This window comes from Hypanus sabinus, chromosome 19 (assembly GCF_030144855.1).
Source record: "Hypanus sabinus isolate sHypSab1 chromosome 19, sHypSab1.hap1, whole genome shotgun sequence".
In the NCBI taxonomy this organism is placed as follows: Eukaryota; Metazoa; Chordata; class Chondrichthyes; order Myliobatiformes; family Dasyatidae; genus Hypanus; species Hypanus sabinus.
In genome coordinates this window covers 43,027,811-43,049,499 of record NC_082724.1, presented here as the reverse complement: position 1 = coordinate 43,049,499, position 21,689 = coordinate 43,027,811, and the positions used below count along the sequence as shown (strand labels likewise).

General features: G+C 36.7%; 1 protein-coding gene across 1 annotated transcript in view; it reads left to right on the top strand.

Moving 5' to 3' along the window:
• crbn (cereblon) overlaps positions 1 to 15,517 on the top strand; it is a 29,313-nt gene extending 13,796 nt beyond the window's left edge. The window contains exons 5-11 of the mRNA XM_059944359.1: positions 849 to 1,011; positions 2,820 to 2,882; positions 6,077 to 6,161; positions 6,513 to 6,628; positions 7,063 to 7,127; positions 10,637 to 10,768; positions 12,347 to 15,517. Coding sequence (XP_059800342.1) covers positions 849 to 1,011; positions 2,820 to 2,882; positions 6,077 to 6,161; positions 6,513 to 6,628; positions 7,063 to 7,127; positions 10,637 to 10,768; positions 12,347 to 12,530 — 808 coding nt within the window. The 3' untranslated portion in view covers positions 12,531 to 15,517. The remainder of the gene's footprint in view (positions 1 to 848; positions 1,012 to 2,819; positions 2,883 to 6,076; positions 6,162 to 6,512; positions 6,629 to 7,062; positions 7,128 to 10,636; positions 10,769 to 12,346) is intronic.
• The last annotated feature ends 6,172 nt before the right edge of the window (positions 15,518 to 21,689 follow it).

Here is a 21,689-nt window from a genome sequence, read left to right as displayed (position 1 = left end):
TTCAGTTTGCTTGGTTCATTGACTCACAAGCTGGCTGTCAGATTAACTTGAACATTAAAATGAGTTTCCAGAATGAAATCAATCCTTGTGGAGTCATTCCCAATAATAGAGCCTTCTAGGAAGTGAATGTATTTTTGCAAGGAGAAAATTGACAGTATATGGGGGGGAAGGGTAATATTTTTGGCCCATTATAGAGAATTGGCTTACAATAAAATACTGCTCATCTTCAGTGAAAGGTGCCTATTATTAACCTTTAACTTACAGACATGAGCATGCTTTATCCTATATTATTTACAGTATATTATATACTGTGTTATATACAGTATATAATATATAATGTATATACTATATACTATAATACTATAATGTATATACTATATACTATAATGTATATACTATATTATATACAGTAGGTCAAATCAAGAAGAAAGATTACGTAGAAGCAGAGAGTCTGGCTGGAGTTAGGGTATCGATGTGGGTTGGGTATGGAACTAGAACTGAGGTTGGGGCACAGAAACGTGCTTAGGTGTGTGGCCAGAGCTGTGGTCCAGAGTGTTTGTATATTTCCTGTACCCTATAATCTCATTAGGTTCATGGGAAAGTTAATCACCCATCTGTCTAAAGTGTGAATAAAATTGGCTATTTATAGAAGTAGTGACCAACAGTCCAAAAGATCATCAAAGGTTTACGTTATTAATAACTTCGCTTTTTATTGCCTTTTTATATTTTACCTGTATGAGTACAAACCTATGTATAAAATAACAATTACTTTCTCTACCATGTGTAAAATATCACGAGTTCGATTTATGACAAATACATTAACATATTCTACTTTAACTTGTTCGTAGAATTCGGGTTGCAAAAGTTCAGATCCTGCCAGAGTGGGTCCTTCCTTCAAGTGTATCAGGAGTTCAGCTTAATTCTCTTAACAGACTTCATATGTTTGTCTCAGATAAGCCCCCTGCATGCCGATTAAAGCAAACCCAGAAGTGGTGGCAGAAATATCAAAAGGTTAGTTCGTCTATCTTATCAAAATATAGCAGTAAAAGAGGCAGTTTTTCACTGAAATGCAGTAAACCTTAAATTATTCTCCAAGAACAAAATAGCCACATTTAATGACTATCTTGATATTGATCCACTGTTGCAGTAGGAGAAAAAGTGAGTTGTTTTAGTCTGAAGTGGAAACAGAACACATTTTTAGGCTGCCTATTCATCTATTTAATTCAACCACATCCACAGATCCTATGACACTGCTCAAATTTCCATCATTTTTAAATCTCATTTCTGATTGGAATTCTCTGTCCATTTGATTAACGTATATAAATGGTAATCTTACAATCAATGTGAAACCACCTTTTGAAGAATCACTGAACAGGAAATATACAAGACTAATATTTTGCTATATTGGAAATGAATTGTTTTTTAATACAACTAATGAATGTTATATTGCAGCAGTTAAATCTTCGTGCATTATTACTTTTATATACTGATAGTATTTTCATTAAAATGCTCACAAGATTTTTTTCCAAATTAGCTGAAGTTGCTGGAAGCCTATGTAACCCTCTCACTGGACTCATTTGCAAACTTAGCTAGTTAGTTAACTCTGCTAACAACCACGTAACTCAGTGGTGAGAAGGACAACTTTCATAAACAATAAACATCTAGGGTCGGTATGATTTGGGGTTCAACCAAACTGGAATATGATGTTTCAGTTAAAGAAACCTCGATTTGAGCAAATGCTGTGTAAATACTGCCCATTCACATTATCAGTAGGCAAAGAATAACACTGCATAAAATTATAAAGAAAGTATATTTATCTATTTCAGCTTTATCAGTTATTAAAAGAGTGAAAAGAAAGAAAAAAAATAAAAGGGTCTATTACAATTAGACCAGTCTAAATGTGCTCATGACCATTAGACTTCATCTCTTCCAAAAGCTGGGTATAACTGTTACTCACGGCGCCAAACCCACGGTCTGTCTGAAAACACCTGCCATGTTCCGAGTTTCCCTTGAAGTCCGCCTTGAATAAACTGGCTTTCTCAGAAATATTGGTCCTTTCTCCTTGGAGCTGTTCATCTGCACAAAGCTCTTCAGGCAATAGGAACTCTCCTTCCTACTGCATTCTGCGGCATCATCCCTTCTATTCCACTTCACAGCTCCCAAAAGACCCCAAACCAGACAGCTGTCCGTCACAAATCGCTCTCTCGAACCTTCTCCCTATCCCACAATCCTGATTGGCTGACACAACATCCCTAAGTTGAACTACAGGGCTTCGCAACTTTAGCCAAAAACAAAGCATTCTATGAGCCTGACACATGGTTTTTGTAGAAAATGGCTGAAATGAAATACCTACAGCATTGTGGTAGAAATCTTAACTAGGGCATTACACTCAATTAAATTGAGCATATTAAAATGATCTTGTGGTAGACTTCAAAGTCATTGCTCTTATGTTTTGAACTCTGCTGTTTCCTTCATCAAAAACTGGCCCAATATAAAATTTGTGCAGTTAAAAAACATTGAACTTTCAAATATCCTCAACAATGCCAGTTTTGATAAAACATTGCCTTATTCCTATGACTGATTCTGAAGGAGGTGGAATAAACCAGTATCTGGTTTGAATTTTTACCTTCCATAAATACTCTTCAAATATGAGGCAGATGTTTTCTGTTATCTGTATCATTGGTTGATATCAGTGGTTTGTCGAATGAGATCCTGTACAGTCAAAATCAAAAGCTAAATATTATCTCATTGATCCCACTACCTATAAAATCTTTGTTCATTTTTTTTCATTATACTTTTTTTTATTCTTTGTACTCTAGAGAAATTTCCATTGTGCAAATCTGACTTGGTGGCCTCCATGGGTATATTCATTGTATGATGCAGTGAGTATAAATCTAAATTTTATTTGTGATAATCAAAATAACAGTTATCAGTATTGCAAAATGAAGTAATTTTTAGTTTAGATTGATAGATATATAAAAACAGATCCTTTGGCCCAATCTGTCCCTGCCAGTGAAGATATGCACAGATTAGCTTAGGTAGATGTATTTGGTCTATACCCCTCTAAACTTTTTCTTCCCATATACCTGTGTAAATGGTTCTTAAATATTATAATTGAATCTGCCCCTACCACCACCTTAGCTCATTGCAGAAACATGTCATTTTCTGTGAAGCTTGCCCATCAAATCCTCTAACTCTTCCCTCTATTCTTAAACCTACACCCTCTAATTTTAGACTTCCCTATCCTGGGAAAAGCCGTGTGACAATCTTCCTTATTTTTCTGTTTTATACTAATTGATGTAAAATTCAGTATTTATGCAACAGAGTATTGAAAAATTCGCCAATTAGACAGACAGACAGACATATTTTATTGATCCTGAGGGAAATCGGGTTTCGTTACAGCCGCACCAACCAAGAATGGTGTAGAAATATAGCAATATAAAATCATAAATAATTAAATAATAATATGTAAATTATTCCAAGTGGAAAGAAGTCCAGGACCAGCCTATTGACTCATGGTGTCTGACACTCCGCGGGAGGAGTTGTAAAGTTTGATGTCTACAGGCAGGAATGACTTCCTATGATGCTCAGTGTTACATCTCGGTGGAATGAGTCTCTGGCTGAACATACTCCTGTGCCTAACCAGTACATTATGGAGTGGATGGGAGGCATTGTCCAAGATGGCATGCAACTTCAGACACCACCGTCAGAGAGTCCAGTTCCACCCCCACAACATCACTGGCCTTACGAATGAATTTGTTAATTCTGTTGGTGTCTGCTGCCCCAGCACACAACAGCAAACATGATAGCATTGGCCACCACAGACTCTTAGAACATCCTCAGCATTGTCCGGCAGATGTTAAAGGACCTCAGTCTCCTCAGGAAGTAGAGACGGCTCTGACCCTTCTTGTAGACAGCCTCAGTGTTCTTTAACCAGTCGAGTTTATTGTTAGTTCGTATCCCCAGGTATTTGTAATCCTCCACCATATCCACACTGACCCCTTAAAAGAAAACAGGTCACCGGTGTTCATGTTATTTAGATGTTATAGCTTGTAAAATTAGTTGTCATATGTTTCTAATAAAGCAGATATGTGTATGTTTTATGTGATAAATGACTTCATTGCATTCATTTTTGTAAGCAAGATGCTTTGTATTATGCTGTGTAATTTCCCATTTCTGCTTGGTTGTACTTTATATTGGTTTCCTTCAATTTTTGGGTGTTATATTTATCTTGGCCTTTTGGCTGGCGTGTGATCTGCTCATATTTTTTTGTGCCAGAGATGGGGTTAAGAGTTTGGTGCTACTGTTGCTGTTCTTTTCTGTGAATGAAGGAGTCAGGGATTGTTTGTTATTGTCATTTTTTTTTCTGTGGGAGGGAGAGTGGATTTTGGAGACTGCGAGTTTTGTTTCTTTTCTTTTTCAGGCCCGTGGTAGGGGGGAATTGATGTCTTTTTGATCAACACCCTTGGTCTTTTTTTGTATTTAATGACTATCTGAGGTAGACAAATATCAGAGTTGTGTTGTACATGCATTCTTTGACAATAAAAAATAAACCTTTGAACCTTTAATTATAATTAATCTTGCTGCACTGAAATGAGTCAAGAACTCAATCCTTGTTCTAAATTTGCTCTTTTAATGGCCTGGTTGCACTGAATTAAGATTTGAATATGATGTCATTTTCAATATTCACAATGTAAGAGGTCAGTTTGTCTCTTTGAGCTTATTCCAGTTCACATAGCAATCTTATTCTGCAACTAATTTTCCTTGTAATCTATTCTTCCCACATTCCCATTTACTTCCACCGTCACCTATCTACTTTAGCAAGAATTTGCAGTGGTGAGTAACCTACTTGCGCATCCTTGTAGGAGAAACAAGAGCACTTAGAGGAAGCCCACATATTCACAGGGAAATTGTGCAAACTGAACACAGTAGTGGAAGTCAGGACTGACTCACTAGCTGCCCGTCTGCTGTCCATTGCAAGATTGACATTAAGTTTAGTTTTAGTCAATGAATGTATGAGAACTGAATGCTCAAATTTATATGTTCAAGTATTTTTAGTTTAATCAGAAATCAGTATTTATCTCAATCCATTAAGAGATTCAAATAAAACTTGGCAAAGATTTACATTCATTTGCAGAACAAGGAACCAGTTTTGTTCCCTTCAGTTGCTTAGCAGGATTGTATAGCAAGTAACTACACTACAGATCTACATTTGTTCAGACTGATCAATGAAAAGGAAATTGCAAACAGTCCCATTTCCTCTAACGTTTAAAGTCTAAACAATTTAAATGAAATTAAAATTGGCCAAAAACACTTTCTCTATGGTAAGTTTACATTTGTTCTGGTTCCGGTGGGAACCAGAATAGTACAGCACATTACAGGCTCTTCGGCCCACAATGTTGTGCCGACCCTCAAATCCTGCCTCCCATATAATCCCCCTCCTTAAATTCCTCCATATACCTGTCTGGTAGTCTCTTAAACTTCACTAGTGTATCTGCATCCACCACTGACTCAAGCAGTGCATTCCACGCACCAACTACTCTCTGAGTAAAAAACTTTCCTCTAATATCCCCCTTACCTTAAAGCCATGTCCTTTTGTACTGAGCAGTGGTGCCCTGGGGAAGAGGCGCTGGTTATCCACTCTATCTATTCCTCTTAATATCTTGTACACCTCTATCATGTCTCCTCTCATCCTCCTCCTATCCAAACAGTAAAGCTCTAGCTCCTTTAATAGCACCTGGATTTGATGCTTTGTAATTCAGTGAATCTCTCGCCTTCATTAGCTAAACTTAAATGAATATTATCTGTTTACATGAAGTACCAGACTTAGTGAGGAAATCTTTTCTTAGCAAAAAATCAGATTGAAGACATGATAGAATAAACAATTTGTTGTCACTACACTAATTTCCTGATTTTAATTCCATTCTGTGGGGAGGACATAGTGTCATTGTCAAGTACCTGAATGCAGCAAATTAATATAACTAGGAGGAAATAATAAGTGCAGGCAAAACCTGTAAAGTACAACCACTTATCCTTTAATCTGAGCAGTGATTTAGTTTTGCTGTTATCTACATAGGAAATACTAATGGAAAGAATGAAAGCACAACTCCGAGAATGGGATGAAAATCTCAAAGATGACTCCCTTCCCTCAAATCCTGTAGGTAAGAATTAAGATAATTTACTTATTATATGATATTAATTAATTATTTTACTCAGCTTGTTTTAAAAAATCCGAAATCAGTTTTCCTGTTCATTTTTAAGATATTGCCCTTTTTTAATGCAGACATAAATGTAGTTTTGAAATTGCTTTATTTTAGTCCTTGCTGTTGAATTAGTTCATTGGATGGGGAAAGCTTAAATGAAATGACTAGCAACGTTACATGTAGAAATAAATAAATTTAATTAAACTATTTCAGTAGTTCCATTAAAAACTTATTGATCATTTGATAAGTATCCAGACTTCATCTTGAACAAGAAAAATTGCAAATTATTGATGAATTACTGTTTTACAGATTTTTCTTATAGGGTGGCTGCTTGTTTGCCTATCGATGATACCTTAAGAATAGATCTACTTAAAATTGGTAGTGCTATTCAGCGGCTCCGTTGCGAATTGGATCTGATGGACAAAGTAAGTGCTTCCTCTACACAGTAATTGTGCTTTTAAATCTATGCCAAGTGTATTTCATACTAGAACCAAATATATAATTGCCTTATTCATATTTTTGAAAAGCAATGCCCATTTATCTGATACTGTTGTTGAGACCATTGTCTAATCGATAAATTACATCACATAGCATTGTAATCAGGGACCAATGTTTACAGCTGCAAGACACAAGTAAAGTAGTTAATTATATAATGTGCATGATGGTTACTAGTGTTCCTTTTTCAAAGTCCCAGTTGGTTTCCAGTAGTTGGAATTTTATGTTATAGTAAGTTATGGTATAGCTTAGTAAGTTGCCATTTTACCTTCAAATGTATTTCTTATGAGTGCTGTAATTTTGCATTGTTAGTCAAATAGTTACAACAGTCATAAAAAGTTATAACTAATGTTTTGGTTTACAGTGTACGTCTCTATGTTGTAAAAGATGCCACCACACAGAGATAACCACAAAAAATGATATCTTCAGGTAATTTCTTTTTCCCTTTTAAAGAGTAATCAGATTTGGATTTATTATCACGTGTATGAGGTGCAATTTGTTATTTTTGTGGCAGCAAATTAACAAATTTCATTGAGGTTTAACGAGACTGGATAAAAATTTAATTATGACTTGCTATATTCTTGCAGGAGTCAATAAGAAGGAGCTTTCCTCTAGATGAGATAACCCATAGATCACTCAAGGGGAGAGCAGATGAGAGAAATGTTTTCATTCAGGGTGATGAATCTTTGAAATTGTCTAACTGTGGTGGTTGTGTTTATTTAAATCAGAAATAAGGGAAAAATATAAATAAGGGGATAAAGGAACGGAAGGATGTTGCAAGAAAATTAAGTTGAGCTAGATCGTTCACAATCTCAATGGATAACAGCAGGCCAGATAGTGCACCTTCTATATATTCTTGTATTATAGGATAATAATTATCTAACAAATTCTTTAAGATGTCAGAGAGGGGGTGTAGAAGCCTAAAGACTCGCACTGAACGATTCAGCAAAAGTTTCTTCCCCTTTGTCATCAGATTTCACAATGGTCTGTGAGCTCATGAACAGTGCCTCATTATTCCTTTCTTGCTGAAATTATATATTGTGTAATTTATAGTAACTTAAAGTCTTTGCACTGTACTGCTGCTAAACAAAAAACTTAAAGCCATAAAAGACAGTAGTAATAAACCTGATTTGGGATTGTTAGCAACTTCAGGTGTAAATAAGAACATGCGGGAGAAAAACTTTTGCCTAGAGTTAAATCTGCAATTACTATGTAAATAAATCCATTCTGGTATCATCCATTTACACACCTGAAATTTGTCATTTGCCTTTGAAGCAAATATAATGACCTACCCTTTTCTTTGATGATAGACATCTGCATTTCTTTCTATATTTTACCCATTTCTCCTCATTATTGGTTTATTATTATTATTACATGTACCAAGATACAGTGAAAAGCTTATCTTGCATACAATCTATACAGATGAAATCATCACATTGAGCTAGAATAACATAAAACAATGACAGTGCAGAAGAAAGTGTAAAAGCTTTGTTAAATTGCAGTGCAGTTAAACAATAAAGGGCAAGATTGTAACAAGGTAGATTGTGAGGCCAACAGTCCATCTTATTTTGTAAGAGGTCCGTTTAAGAGTCTGACTGATAGTGGGATAAAAGCTGCCCTTAAACCTGGTGGTACATGATTTCAGGCTTTTGTATGTAGCGCTGAATGGGAGAGGGACTGAGAAATAGTATCTGGGATGTAGAGTCCTTGATTATGCTCTCTGCTTTAAGGAGGCAGCAAAAAGTATGTTCAGAGTCAATGGGGGATAGCTAACTCCTTTGATTCACTGAGTTGTGTCCACAACTCACTGCAGTTTCTTGCAGTCATGTGCAGAGCAATTGCCATGCCAAGCAATATGCATCCAGACAGAATGCTTTCTCTAGTGAATTGATTAAAAATTGGTAAGAGTCAATGCGGACATGGCAAATTTCTTGAGCCTTCTAAGGAAGTAGAGATATTGCTGAACTTTCTTGGCTGTGATATCAACGTAGTTGGACTAGGACGAGATTTTGGTGATGTTCACACCTAGGATCTTGAAGAGCCAACCTTCTCAATCTCAACACTGTTGATGTAGAGAGCAACATGCACACCAGCCCCCTTTCTGAAGTCAATGACTAGTTCTTTTTGCTGACTTTGAGGGGAAAAGTTGTTGTCTTGACATCTTGTCACTAAACTCTCTATCTACTTCTTGTATTCTGAGTCATCATCATTTGAGATGTGGCCCATTCTATTGGTATCATCTGTAAATTTGTAAATGGAGTTAGAGCAGAATCTGGCCACACAGTCAAATGTAGGAGGATGAAGACACCACCTTGTGCCAGTTGTGCAATATTGTTACCAGTTATACTTCTGCCTAGGACTGTTTAAAATGAGCAACCTTGATTTAACTATCAAATTCATTCTAAATTCATGCGATACTCCATTAAAGGCTCCAAATAACTAAGCCATTACTTCTTCACTTAATTTACAACCTCTTTGAAATAAAGCTTCATTTTATTGATGTTTTGATTACTTTGTGTCTGGTTACTTGTTTTAATGATTTATCTAAATGGACACTTAAATTTCTTAGCTGCTCCATATCTCTTGGAGAATTAATCCAGATGGTTCAGCATAAAATCAGTGAAGCAGTTAGAGTCAAGCATTGAGAGTCCTCAAGCTGCTTTGCAATTCAGTATGTTCATGGTGGATGAGGTTTTCCCTTTGACTCTACTTGACTTGTCTGATTCATATCACTTGTTGATTCCAAAAAATTTATGTGCTTTGGTATACTAATTAGGGTCGATGTGGCATTATTTTTCCAGTAGGTTAAATCAAAGGTTCAAAGGTTGAATTTAATGTCAGAGAAATTTAAACCATGTACATCCTGAAATGCTTTTTCTTTGCAAACATCCATGAAAGCAGAGAAGTGCCCCAAGGAATGAATGACAGTTAAATGTAAGAACTCTGAAGTCCCCCACCCCCGATCCCCCCCCACGCATAAGCGGCAATGAGCAACGATCTCCCCTCCCCTTACCTGCAAAAATGAATGTGCATCAGTACTGTCACTGAGCTCAAGCATGTGCTAAGCAATAGCAAAGACACAGACCAAAGTTACCCCAAAGACTTCGCATTTCATCCAACGTTTAACAAACCAAGTTCTCTCTCTCCCTGGCAAGGGAGAGGGAGATAAACCCCATTTTCACAGAGAGCGGGAGACGTAACAGCCCACTGGTTTATGATGTTAAAAGTCCATTTCGTTGCATTTTTCAAGCCCCAAAGATCGCAAAGGCCCACAGTGAAAGATTTTCCGGCCTCCCCAATGACACAAGAGGCTCCTGCTGTGACACAGTCCCTCGATCTGCCTGTCTCCAGAGCCCCAAGATCTTAGGCTTCCAAACACGATCAAGATTCTCAGGCCAAACCCTTGGCAAGTCGAATAACGGCCAGTTGTGGAACCCTGAGAACGGGTCCCATTCCTGCAAAGAACCGAAGCCTTCAAGAAAGCTCCAGGCCAGGGTCTTCAAAAGAACCCTGAAAGGGAAAAATAAAAGATATTAAAGGTAGGAATAGAGCTGTTTCCGAAGATGCAAGCAAAGGAGTCACCGTTAAGCACCATAATCCTTCCTAAGCTCATCTGTATTCTTTTATTCATTTCTATCATTTTCTAAATGACGTATCAAAGATGGGGTTTAGGTTTACCATCTTTCTTCAAAGATATCATGTGAGTGGAATTTGTTCTGGCCCATCCAGATGGCTATACTATATCATGTGAAGCTCTGCCACCACAAAGGGTTTTATTGATACATTTTGGATGCCAGTTTGTCCCTCCAGATACAAACTTGATAAATCCATGGCATTGCTGAGTGCAGGTGGCAGTATAATTTCAAGTGTTAGTTTTCTATCTTTATTGCTGTGCAGAATACTTCAATTCTTAACTTCTATCATCCATTTTCTTCCAGCTTATCATTATATGGACCCATGGCTGCCTACGTGAATCCTCATGGCTATGTACATGAAACCCTCACCGTATATAAAGCTAACAACCTGAACTTAATTGGGCGGCCATCAACTCAGCATAGCTGGTTCCCCGGGTAATCTTATACTTGATAGTATATTTTTAGTGTTAAATTTATTATTTATTAGCTACTGTAATGAAGTTGAAATACTGTGTCCTATTTCACTTATTCTGAGCATATTATTTAAATAGCAAAGTTCAATGTTAAGGATTCATTTAACAATGTATATTTACTGTTCAATTTATGCTTCTTTTCTATTACTAAAGTTGTACATAATTCAATTTGTAAGCATTTTGTAACTGCTCAGTATGATATTGCTTTGTACTTAATATTTGTATTTATTAAGTATGGGATCTTGTAAATTAGCCACAGTTTAGCCTTTGTTGCTACCTTAAATGATTGCATATATGTATCCAAGTTTCCTTTTGTCTCACCTCTTTTCGCTCCACATTCTTTCTTGCGCAATATTTCATGCTTCTTTATATTAAGTGTCATATATCATATCTATGCCTTTTTCAGAAGTCTAAATGTTCTTATTGTTCATCATTATATTCCTCAAGTTTGAGATAATCTACGTATTTTTAAATTACAGTGGCTTCCAGTTAATTAGGCCATTGTCTAATTGGGGCAGTTCTTAAAGAATAAAAGCTAATTGACAAAATTGCCAGGATTCCCTTTGTTTATTTGGGACGCTATCCTGCTTAATTGAGACAGGAAACTATTGCCTCACAGGTCCTAACTACTGTCGTGTGCACTTGAATGCTGTTAGATGCTTAGAGCACCAGTTTTTAAGTAGCATCAGTGGCATGTGTATGTATTCAAAAAGCAGTGATTTTTGTCACTGATAGTTGGTGAGAAATAAGCAGTAAGGCAAATCAGAACTGTTTTGCTCAGTACGGTTTCAAGCATTCAGGCTTGGAGGTGATAGAAATTGTTGGGGTGAAAAAGAAACAATTGCACTGTTCATGTTAGGAAACATGAAGAATTCGAAGGTATCAATAAGCATCTTGAGATTTACAGTGACAGTGAAGGTTTGGAGGATGCAGTCATTGATAGTATTGTATGAAGGCAGTCCATTATCTGCACAAGGTGTCTACATTGATTTTGTTAATCAAAACAACACGGCCATATACACTAGATTAATTCCTCTGATAAGTATTAGAAACTAATAGATTTGTATAGTACTGTATTACTATTTGTTCTGTATTCCATTTAAGTACATAATTTGTTTCTCAGTTTGTCTAATTGGGACAGCCGCTTAATTGGGCCAAAATGTACTGATCCCAATGTGTCATAATTAATTGGAATTCACTGTATATTCAGTATTCTCAGTCCAAATCATTTTTATATAACAAGAATTAATTCCTTGGGAATACCACTGTTTAAGCTCAAAGCATATGTAATGTTTATGCTGCTACTCTTCCTCCCTTCATTCTATTGCTGGCAATTTTATTAAGTAGAATTTTAGAAAATACTTTTTGAAGGTCCACGTTCACAGCAATATCTGCCACATCAGCTTTGTCAGCAAAATAGACTTCGTAATGTAGTTATTTTTAATATTAAAAGGTATCAAAATGCCGGTTATGATTTGTATCTACATATGATTAACTAAGAACATTTCTAACCTCTTTCTCATTTTGAAATACCTGACAGCTTTGCGTGGACTATAGCCCAGTGCCGTACTTGTGGAAGTCATATGGGTTGGAAGTTTACAGCAACTAAGAAAGACATGTTGCCCCAGAAATTCTGGGGATTAACACGGGCAGCCCTGCAGCCCAGAATACCAGAAATGGATGATGAAAGTCAACAGGAAGGATGTTGGCAACCATGTCGTTAATATTTGTGTGTGTGTGTATATATGTTAAATATATATTTTATATATAGATATAAATATCTATAAGTGAATAGCACTGTAGTTACTTGTGCCAAAGAACCTCTAGTTCTTATCAGAAGTTATTCAAGAATATAACAGCAGATTGAATGACATGCATGACATGGCTCTGTTGGATTTAATAACTTAAACTTTAAAATAATCAGTCTCAGATATAGCACTACCATTTGAGATATTGATGCAACTTGTATCAATACATTGCGATACTGTTTTAAACAGCTTGTCCCAGATCAGGTTCAGTGATTTAATGAAGGTTATCTTTTGGAAACAAAAAGCAACTGAAAGAATATCACTTGGAATATGGATAAATCATTTAAGGTTCTGAGATATTTGACTATTTGCTGTACTAAGGAAGATTTACCATACGAGTTTGGACAGGACACTACCCTGACATTATTTTGTTTCCTTTATTTTGAGTTGACATACGAGGGGTGATTGCTAAGTTCATGGCCTAAAGTAGAAGGAGTCAATTTTAGAAAACCTAGCACATTTATTTTTCAACCTAGTCCCCTCTACATGTACCCACTTAGTCCAGCAGTCATGGAGCATACAGATCCCTTCTTTGTAGAAGTGGTCCACAACAGGGGTGATTGATAAGTTTATGGCCTAAGGTAGAAGGAGATGAGTTATACAGCTCTCATTACATGCACGTACAGTTCAGCTCTTTGCGTGAAAATGCACAATGTTTGAAGTTAATACCTCATCTCCTCCTACCTTGGGCCACGAGCTTATCCATCACCCCATGCTGTGAACCACTTCTGGAGGTCCAAGACACCAACTCCTACAAAGAAGGGATCCGTATGCTCCACAACCGCTTGACTAGGTGTGTAAATATAGGAAAAATAAATGTGTTGTGTTTTCTAAAAATGGCTCCTGCTACCTTAGGCCACGAACTTATCAATCACCCTGGTACATTACTTTTAACTGAAGTTATTTTTAAATTGCTATTTGCAGCTTTCTAAGATGGAGTTTTATATTGCATCTTAACAGGGTATTTGTAAAAATGTTCCAGTTAAAAGGCCCCTCTATGGAATGAATAGTTTTCTTCCATTATCTGACTGCATATCAACTGTGTTCCTTACTGTAACAACCTAGGGAGCTGCAATCCCATGGACAAATGCTGTTGTTTTGCCTTATTTGCTCAGGTATTATGCAAGCAAGTAAAAGAAAAGAGAATTGTGAACCCAAAACCAGATTAATTTTACACACAAATTTTGGAAAGGTAGTTTACTTTCTTAGAACATACATTATGAAATTGAGTATATCCCCTCCATTTTTTCCGTCATATTAATAGACTACAGAAATGTCTCTCCAAATTACGGTAGAATGTTCTCAGTGGGAGAGTGAAGGCAGTAGGTACCTATAAAATGAGCTTGCAAAAGGCAACAATTTTAAAAGCAATATGCTGTTCACAATTAAGAAATAATCATATTTTAATTTTGCATGTAGGCCTAATTAGAAACCTATTGATCGTTAACTTAGTGTTGCTTCAAGATGCTTGATAACACCTGATATTTTAAAGTGGATCCATTTAAAATGTCCATTTAAGCCTTTTTGATAATCATTGTGCATAACTCTGGGAGATGACTTTCAACTAGATTATTCTAACAACTTCATGCTTTAACTTTAGTTTTTGAATAAATCTACAGTTATTATTCTGCTGAGGCTACTGAAAAATTATCTGTTGTAGCCATTTCAAAGAAGCTGGTGTATTAGTTGTTGACAGACCAGAATTTGTGATGTGGTCAACTTGTTATAAGGCACTACAGTGCTGTTCTTAGTTTTCATTCTGGCAAATTACTTAGTTCCTAGTAAATGGTGTTATAATGAGATCTATTTTTCTTGAGGTAGTTGTAAATAATGGGATTTACTGTGTGTTTAGTAATTGAGAATCATTGTCTTGAAAGCATTGTTTTAATTGTAGGTATTCTGGGCAGCAGTGCTCTTTTCAGTACGGAGGTTTGTTTATGTCAGATTCAATTGAAAGTAATTTATACTGTTCTTTACGAAGCAAATGGAATGGAACTAAGACACAAGTAAAATGATTAAAATATTTTGGAGACATTAACTTTAACAAAATTTTGCAGAATTCTTTTATAATGCTACCTACATCCATAATTTTATATTTAATGAACAAATTAAAGTAATAATGTTTTGTATTATTGAAGCATTTTGCAAGACAATTTTGCCTTTTGTTCAACAAAGGAAAGTATTAGTAAATCTGTGTTCCTAAATTGTAGTCTGATCAGTTTAAATCTTGCTCTGTATTCTTGGGTGCTGAGTTGCATCTGCAGCCATTCTCACAATAATACAGGTTATTATGCACCTAGCTGTAATTTAACTGGTTCAATGGATTATCCAAAGTATTTAAAAATGAAACAGATAACAGGTTAATTTTTGATATGATTGGGAAAAGAAGTGGTACATTGAAGTGCACCTGCTTAATCTGAGCCATTTGAAATTTATTGGAAGATGAAGGCTCTCATTTTGTGATAATTTTGCATTTACTTTTAAAGATATTTGAACGTTGAACTGGATGCAATGGCAATGTATTAGAACACAATAAAGAAGAAAGAGATCAGAAAATGAACAAATTGAATTTTGGAAGTTAAATCTGAGCCTTCTGCTATTGAAGAATTATAATTCCACCAGCTATGATCTGAGTATTTAGTATGGTACTTTGCTTTCTGTTAATGCACTTAGCTTCATGATATTTGAAAAATCTACTAGTTACCAAAGAGAACTAGGGACATTTTGAAGCTTCAGTTGATGTTCTTAAGTTCTGAATTCAGTTTACTGTTCAATACAGTTTCATTTTATTGAAGGAAATGCTCACTGTCTAAGGTGATGTGGGAACAGTTATAAAATACATTAAGTCCTTAACCTATATTGCTGAATAATTCTTTTCTCTATTAAATCTAAGCGTAGTTGTAGTGGCTTCAGTTCTAGTTACTTTAAATATGTTTATCGCATTGCCACTCTGAAGACCATCTCAAATTAAAATAGCATTTAGATCTTTAGTTGCTAAGTGACCTCAGCAAGACAAGACATTCACGTTTCTTTGAGCAATAGGTAAACACCATTATTTGGCTTTCCTATAGGTTGAGAAATAGTTCACAAATGGCCATGAAGAGTTCAAGTTCTTTGTAAACATGTTGGATCATATATTATTCATATTATCTTGAGAATCTGATTTTCCGGACTTTGCAAGTCTTGAATCTGTCTTGTAGTTATCCTTCTCTCACATTCTTCTGTTATATACTTAACCTTTTTGTTGTTGTTGTTGCCACAACCCTTCCAAAAAATGGAGCAGCAGTACATGGCATCCCAGCCATAGGTAGTGGAAATTAAAGGCCTCTCAGATTGCCTTCTGTTACCTTTCCCAGTTTCTAAATGATTGGTTAAAATCAATGGGAAAACATGTACATTTCAAATAATACAAATTTATATTTACCCATTTGTTCTTCAGTGAAGGTTAATGGCTCCATTCAAATATATAGAGCTGTACTAAATGCATCATCATGCTATGGTGGCAGACACAAAGTGCATCTTCAGATCTTTTAGAATACCTTTGAACTTGATAGTGAACCAAGAAGCAAGCCATGTGGTCAGGCATTCATCAATACACAAACATTGAATTCTGGAGTGTATACTACAGGTAGCTAGTGGTTTCCTATGTAACATCCAATTGATCCAATGCAGTCCAACTCAAACTGACCTGAAATTATATTGACATTCATATCTGAGGCATTCAAGGAGAGGATAACCTCAAACATTGTATTACTTCCACCAAATAGAACCACAGTCAAATTTTTAGGGGAAAGATTCTGATGTTATAACTATCTTACTATCTTTCAAGTGATATTAAGGAAATCCTTTTCTGAAGTTTGTTTATCATTTTGTAAGTATATTGATAGCCTGAAGACTTGGTGGAAGACACTGCTCTTTCCAACAGCATCACCAGGATGATGTAATAATATATAACATTGTCTTCAGTGAGTAATTTTTTGTTTTTGAATTGAATGGTGTTTCCTTTGTCCATCTGTCCTGTTTAAGTACTTTTTATTTTTTTCCTCTCCATTACAAGCTGCTAACACAACTTGGTTAAGAGACTTTAATAAGAGGAAAAGGAAAAAACTTCCATGTCCTTGTTATTACAATCAGCGAGTTTATGAATGATCTCAAAGGAGACCAACATCTAACTTTTATTTTTAGAACCCAGTTAGAACCGGATGGAAGAACCCAGTTAATTTTTCAGGTTAGAAACTTTTCCTCAGAACTCAGGAATTAGTAGAAAGTTTACATTTTTCAGAACAGAATGGAGACATCACTACTATGGCACCTTAAAAGATGATTGACTGCATGTGATCTAACTGCTGGGATCAAATCCTTCAAATTCTTAATTTCCAGGGTATCAATACTATTTGTAATGTTTTCTGAAAATGGAGTTACAAAGCTGACAGTGATAGGTTATCAAAAAAAGACAAAGGTACTAAGATTGATTAAGTTCTCAGTCTGAAAATTAAACATTTATTAATTTCCATAGATGCTGCCTGACCTGAAGAATTTTGTGTGTGAAGTTGGAAAGATTGATTGCTTTAGATCAGAAAGTATTCGGAGGCCTGATCGATGTCTTTTCAGATGTCTTGTGTTATGAGCAATAAAGTATTTTATTAGCTCTGCCAGAATAGAATAAAATGAAATGTATTTTTATCAATACATTAATATACAAGAATAATAGTGTAATGATCGTGAACAAATAAAGTAAATATTTAGATTCTAACAAAGTAATGATTAAAGTGGAAGTAGAGGTAGAGATCTATAGATATTGATAGAAACATAGAAAACCTACAGGACAATACAGACCCTTTGGCCCACAATGCTGTGCAAAACATGTACTTACTTTAGAAATTACCTAGGATTACCCATAGCCCTCTTTTTCTAAGCTCCTATCCAGGAGTCTCTTAAAAGACCCTATTGCAGGGGTGTCAAACTCATTTAGGTCACGGGCCGGATTGAGAAAAATGCGACTTCATGCGGGCCGGATCAGTTGCGTACACGCGCGTGCTCCCACAGCTTTCGTTGCCTTCATTTTTTCAACCTGCTCTCGTGTGTCTCAGTCTCTGCTATATCTAAAATTGTTTCACTTTACAAACTTCATTTTTTATGAAGCAGATTGCCTAGCAAGCATTCTTTTTATGATTGGTATTAACTTAGACGTAGATTACAAGAAAGTAGGCAATGAGAAAGAAACGATGCTATTTCGGCTAAGATTGTTTTGGGAGCCATACCTTTTCCATTAATAAACCGTTTGAAATCAAGCATTATACACAGTGGGCCAAAATTTAAAAATCGGTACAAGTCGAGGGCCGGACTGGTTCAGCGTTTATTGCAAAACTTATTGAAATGAATTTATTACACCTATTAACCTGGAACTAACAAAGCTTAGGTTATTGCCTACAAAAACAACATTGAACATTAAATAAATTAAAAAATCAGTTGCATTTATTTCTTATGGCTTTATCTGCAGTTTTTCCGGAGTAATTTCTAATGAAAACATTTTTCCACAGGCCAACACTCTGTGATTCACACTAATCTAAACCAGATACTTGGCATCTCATCTTAGATGCAAGTTCATCAATGTTTGGAGTCAGGCTCTGAGCTGAGGAAATCCTCAATTGAGTGAAGGTGTTCATCAGAAAGACGACTCCTGTGTGATGTTTATCTTCATCAAAGAGAACAGTTGTTCACACAGATATGTGCTGCCAAACATAGAGAGCATTTGAGCCGCTTGGGTACGCAGCTGGGGCATTGTGTCGGGAATGAAATGTAGAAACTGTGCAGCGCCCACTGAGTCATACTTTGCCTTGAGTGTGTCACTACATTGGAGTTCAATCAGCTCCATTTGTATGTTGGTGCGCTTTCCACGTCAGCTGCAAATGGATTACTGAGCAGTTCAAACCTGCTTTTTTGGGCTTCAAAGTCGGCACCAAGTATGCTATGTTTTTCAGCAAACTTTGCACATGGGAACACTGCGGTGGAAACCTGCTCTTTCATAGTTTGGCAACACGGAAAATGTCTCAAGTTTTCTTGACGTATCTGCGTCTCCCACAGGCGCAGCTTGGTTTTAAAAGCCCTCACTGCAGCGTACATGTCTGTGATCACATGACCCTGCCCCTGAAGCTGCAGGTTGAGCGCATTGAGATGGCTCATGATATCACACAGAAACGCCATTTCACAAAGCAACTTTTTATCCCGGAGCTCTGTTGTGTCTTTCCCTTTGCTTTCCATGAACTGACAGATCTCCTCACGCAACTCGAAACATCTTTTCAGCACTTTTCCTTGGCTTAACCAGCGCACCTCTGTGTGATAGGGCAAATCATTATATTCTGAACCCAACTCCTCCAGAAACGACTTGAAGTCGCGGTGATTTAAACCTTTGGCTTTTATGAAGTTAACTGCTCGTGTTATGGTGCTCATTATATGTTCCATTTTCAAGGCTTTGCCACACAACGATTCCTGGTGTATGATGCAGTGATAAGCTGTCAGCTCACCTGCGCCGTTTTCCTCCCGCATCTGCTCCCGGATCCTGCCCACCAATCCACGCTTTTGACCGCACATCGCGGGCGTTCCATCTGTCGTCAGTCCCACAAGTTTATCCCAAGGCAGCCCCATTATATTTACAAATCTGGATACCTCTTCAAAGAGATCTTTTCCAGTAGTTGTGCCATGCATTGATCTTAATCCCAAAGTTCCTCTGTTACACACAGACTTGAGTCCACTCCACGAATGAAAATTGACAATTGGGCAGTATCAGAAGTGTCCCTGCTCTCATCCACAGCAAGGGAATATGCGATGAAATCTCTTCCCTTCCCCACCAGCTGTTGTTGTAGATGGTGGCAAGCTCACGTACACGGTCAGCAATGGTGTTTCTGCTCAGGCTCACATTTGAAAATGCTTGCCTTTTATCTGGGCACACGACGTCCCAAACTTTCATCATGCAGTTTTTAACAAATTCTCCCTCGGTAAAGGGCCGGGCTGATTTAGCGATCTCTGCTGCCACAATAAAACTAGCGTTTACAGCAGTCTCACTTTGTGTTTTGGCTTTTGTGAACATAGCCTGCTGTGACGCCAGACTTCTTTTCAACTCTTCTACCTTCTGGAGCTTCTGTTTCTTGTCCAGATGCTTGTATTTGTCGCGGTGTTTCGTTTCATAGTGTCGTCTTACGTTATATTCTTTAATTACAGCCACACCGTCTCCGCACACAAGACAAACAGGTTTGCCCTTTATATCTGCGAACATATACTCTGCCTCCCACCTGCCTTGAAAACCCCTGTTTTCAAAGTCCACCTTTCGTTCAGCCATTTTTGGGGTGAGGGATAGCTGAAAGTTGACCACACGTGACTAGCGCCATAAGGATGCTGATGAGAGAGTAAGGCAAGCACGAGCAATGCACTGGCAGTGCATTGTGGGATTTGTAGTATTAGTGGTGCATGCAATATACTGGCGGGCCAGCTCTAATAGAAAAAAATTTATTCATTAATGATATTCAGGAAATAAACCAGGGAAACCGAATAAACACTAAAAAACCCGAAAACCTGGTACCTGAATAAAGTCAGCATTAGCCATATCATACACCATAGGCGCTTTGATTACTGGGGCCAGCTTTAATAGTAATTAGATATTATCTCGCGGGCCTTGAGTTTGACATATATGCTCTATTGTATCCACCTCCACTGTCACCGGCAGCCCATTCTACACACTCACCACTCTCTGCATAAAAAAACAACTTGCTTCTGACATTTCCATTGTACCTACTTCCAAGCACCTTAAAATTGTGCCCTCTCATGTTAGCCATTTCAGCCCTGGGGGAGAAAACCTCTTACTATCCACATGATCAATGACTCCTAACTAAGGCTACAAACTTATCAATCACCCCTCATATGTCATGTGGCACCATTCATTTGAATTTGCTCATTGACCAATATTGAAAAGGCCAGTGTGGATAAATGGTTTTGGTTGATATTGATTAAGCATTCTTGTTCATGAACTTTAAATAATTGTGAGTTAATGTATAAGCATGTGAATTGCAGACATCAACATGCTACCCTGTGATATGTGTTCATCACTTAAACACAAAGTAAACTCACAGATCAGACTCCCTTGTCTTCCTTCAAAATATTAAACTAATTTAAAGTTACAAAACATTGGCATTGAGGTATTTTTCTTAAAACAAACCCAAAGTAGCTATGGACGTGTTACAGTGCAGAGAGACATTAGAACTAAAAAAAATGGCACCAAGGAATGGCGAGAGAAAGAAAAAACAACAGCATGGGCAGAGTGTTCAAAAAGGCAGCAGATGGAAGAACTCATTGTTTCATTAACAGTAAGTATCGGGTAATCATAAATTTAAAGAAAATCAAATGGCTGGCTATGTTGACACATTTGAGTACACAACAGATAACTGGGTTTTATATACTGAGCAAATTGAATAGTAATTTGAAGCAAATGAAATAGCAAATAAGAAATAAGTATCAATTCTGCTGTGGATTGGGTTTAAAGGCATAAAGTTTTCCTCAAAATTTAACTACTCCAATCAAATAAGCAGAAATAAGCTTTGCTGATATTTTCGAAGTAATGAGCATTTAGAACTGACATTATTGTTCATTGCAGAACACTGTAGGTTTCATAAACAAAATCAAAAAGAATGAGAATCAATATCAGTGTACATGGCTGAATTGAAGATATTGAGCATTGTCAGCTTGGTAATGGGCTTAATGATGTACTGAGAGATCATTTAGTTTGTGGACTCTAACAAGAAAGCATTTAAAAATGGCCACTAACTGAAGCACAACTTACATTTAAAAGAGCAGTTCATATTGCTGTATCAATGTAATCAATTGGAATCAAGAATGAAAGTGAGCGTGAACAAAATTGCAGTCGCTGTACAAACTGTTACCTTTGTGGCAGGAGCTCACATACACCAGACTAATGCAGGTTTAAAGACAAAATTTGCAGAAAATGCAAGAAAGTAAGACACAAACAAAGAGCATGTCAGGTTGACAAAAATAAATGAATAGCACAGGGAAGAGAAAAAGCTTAAA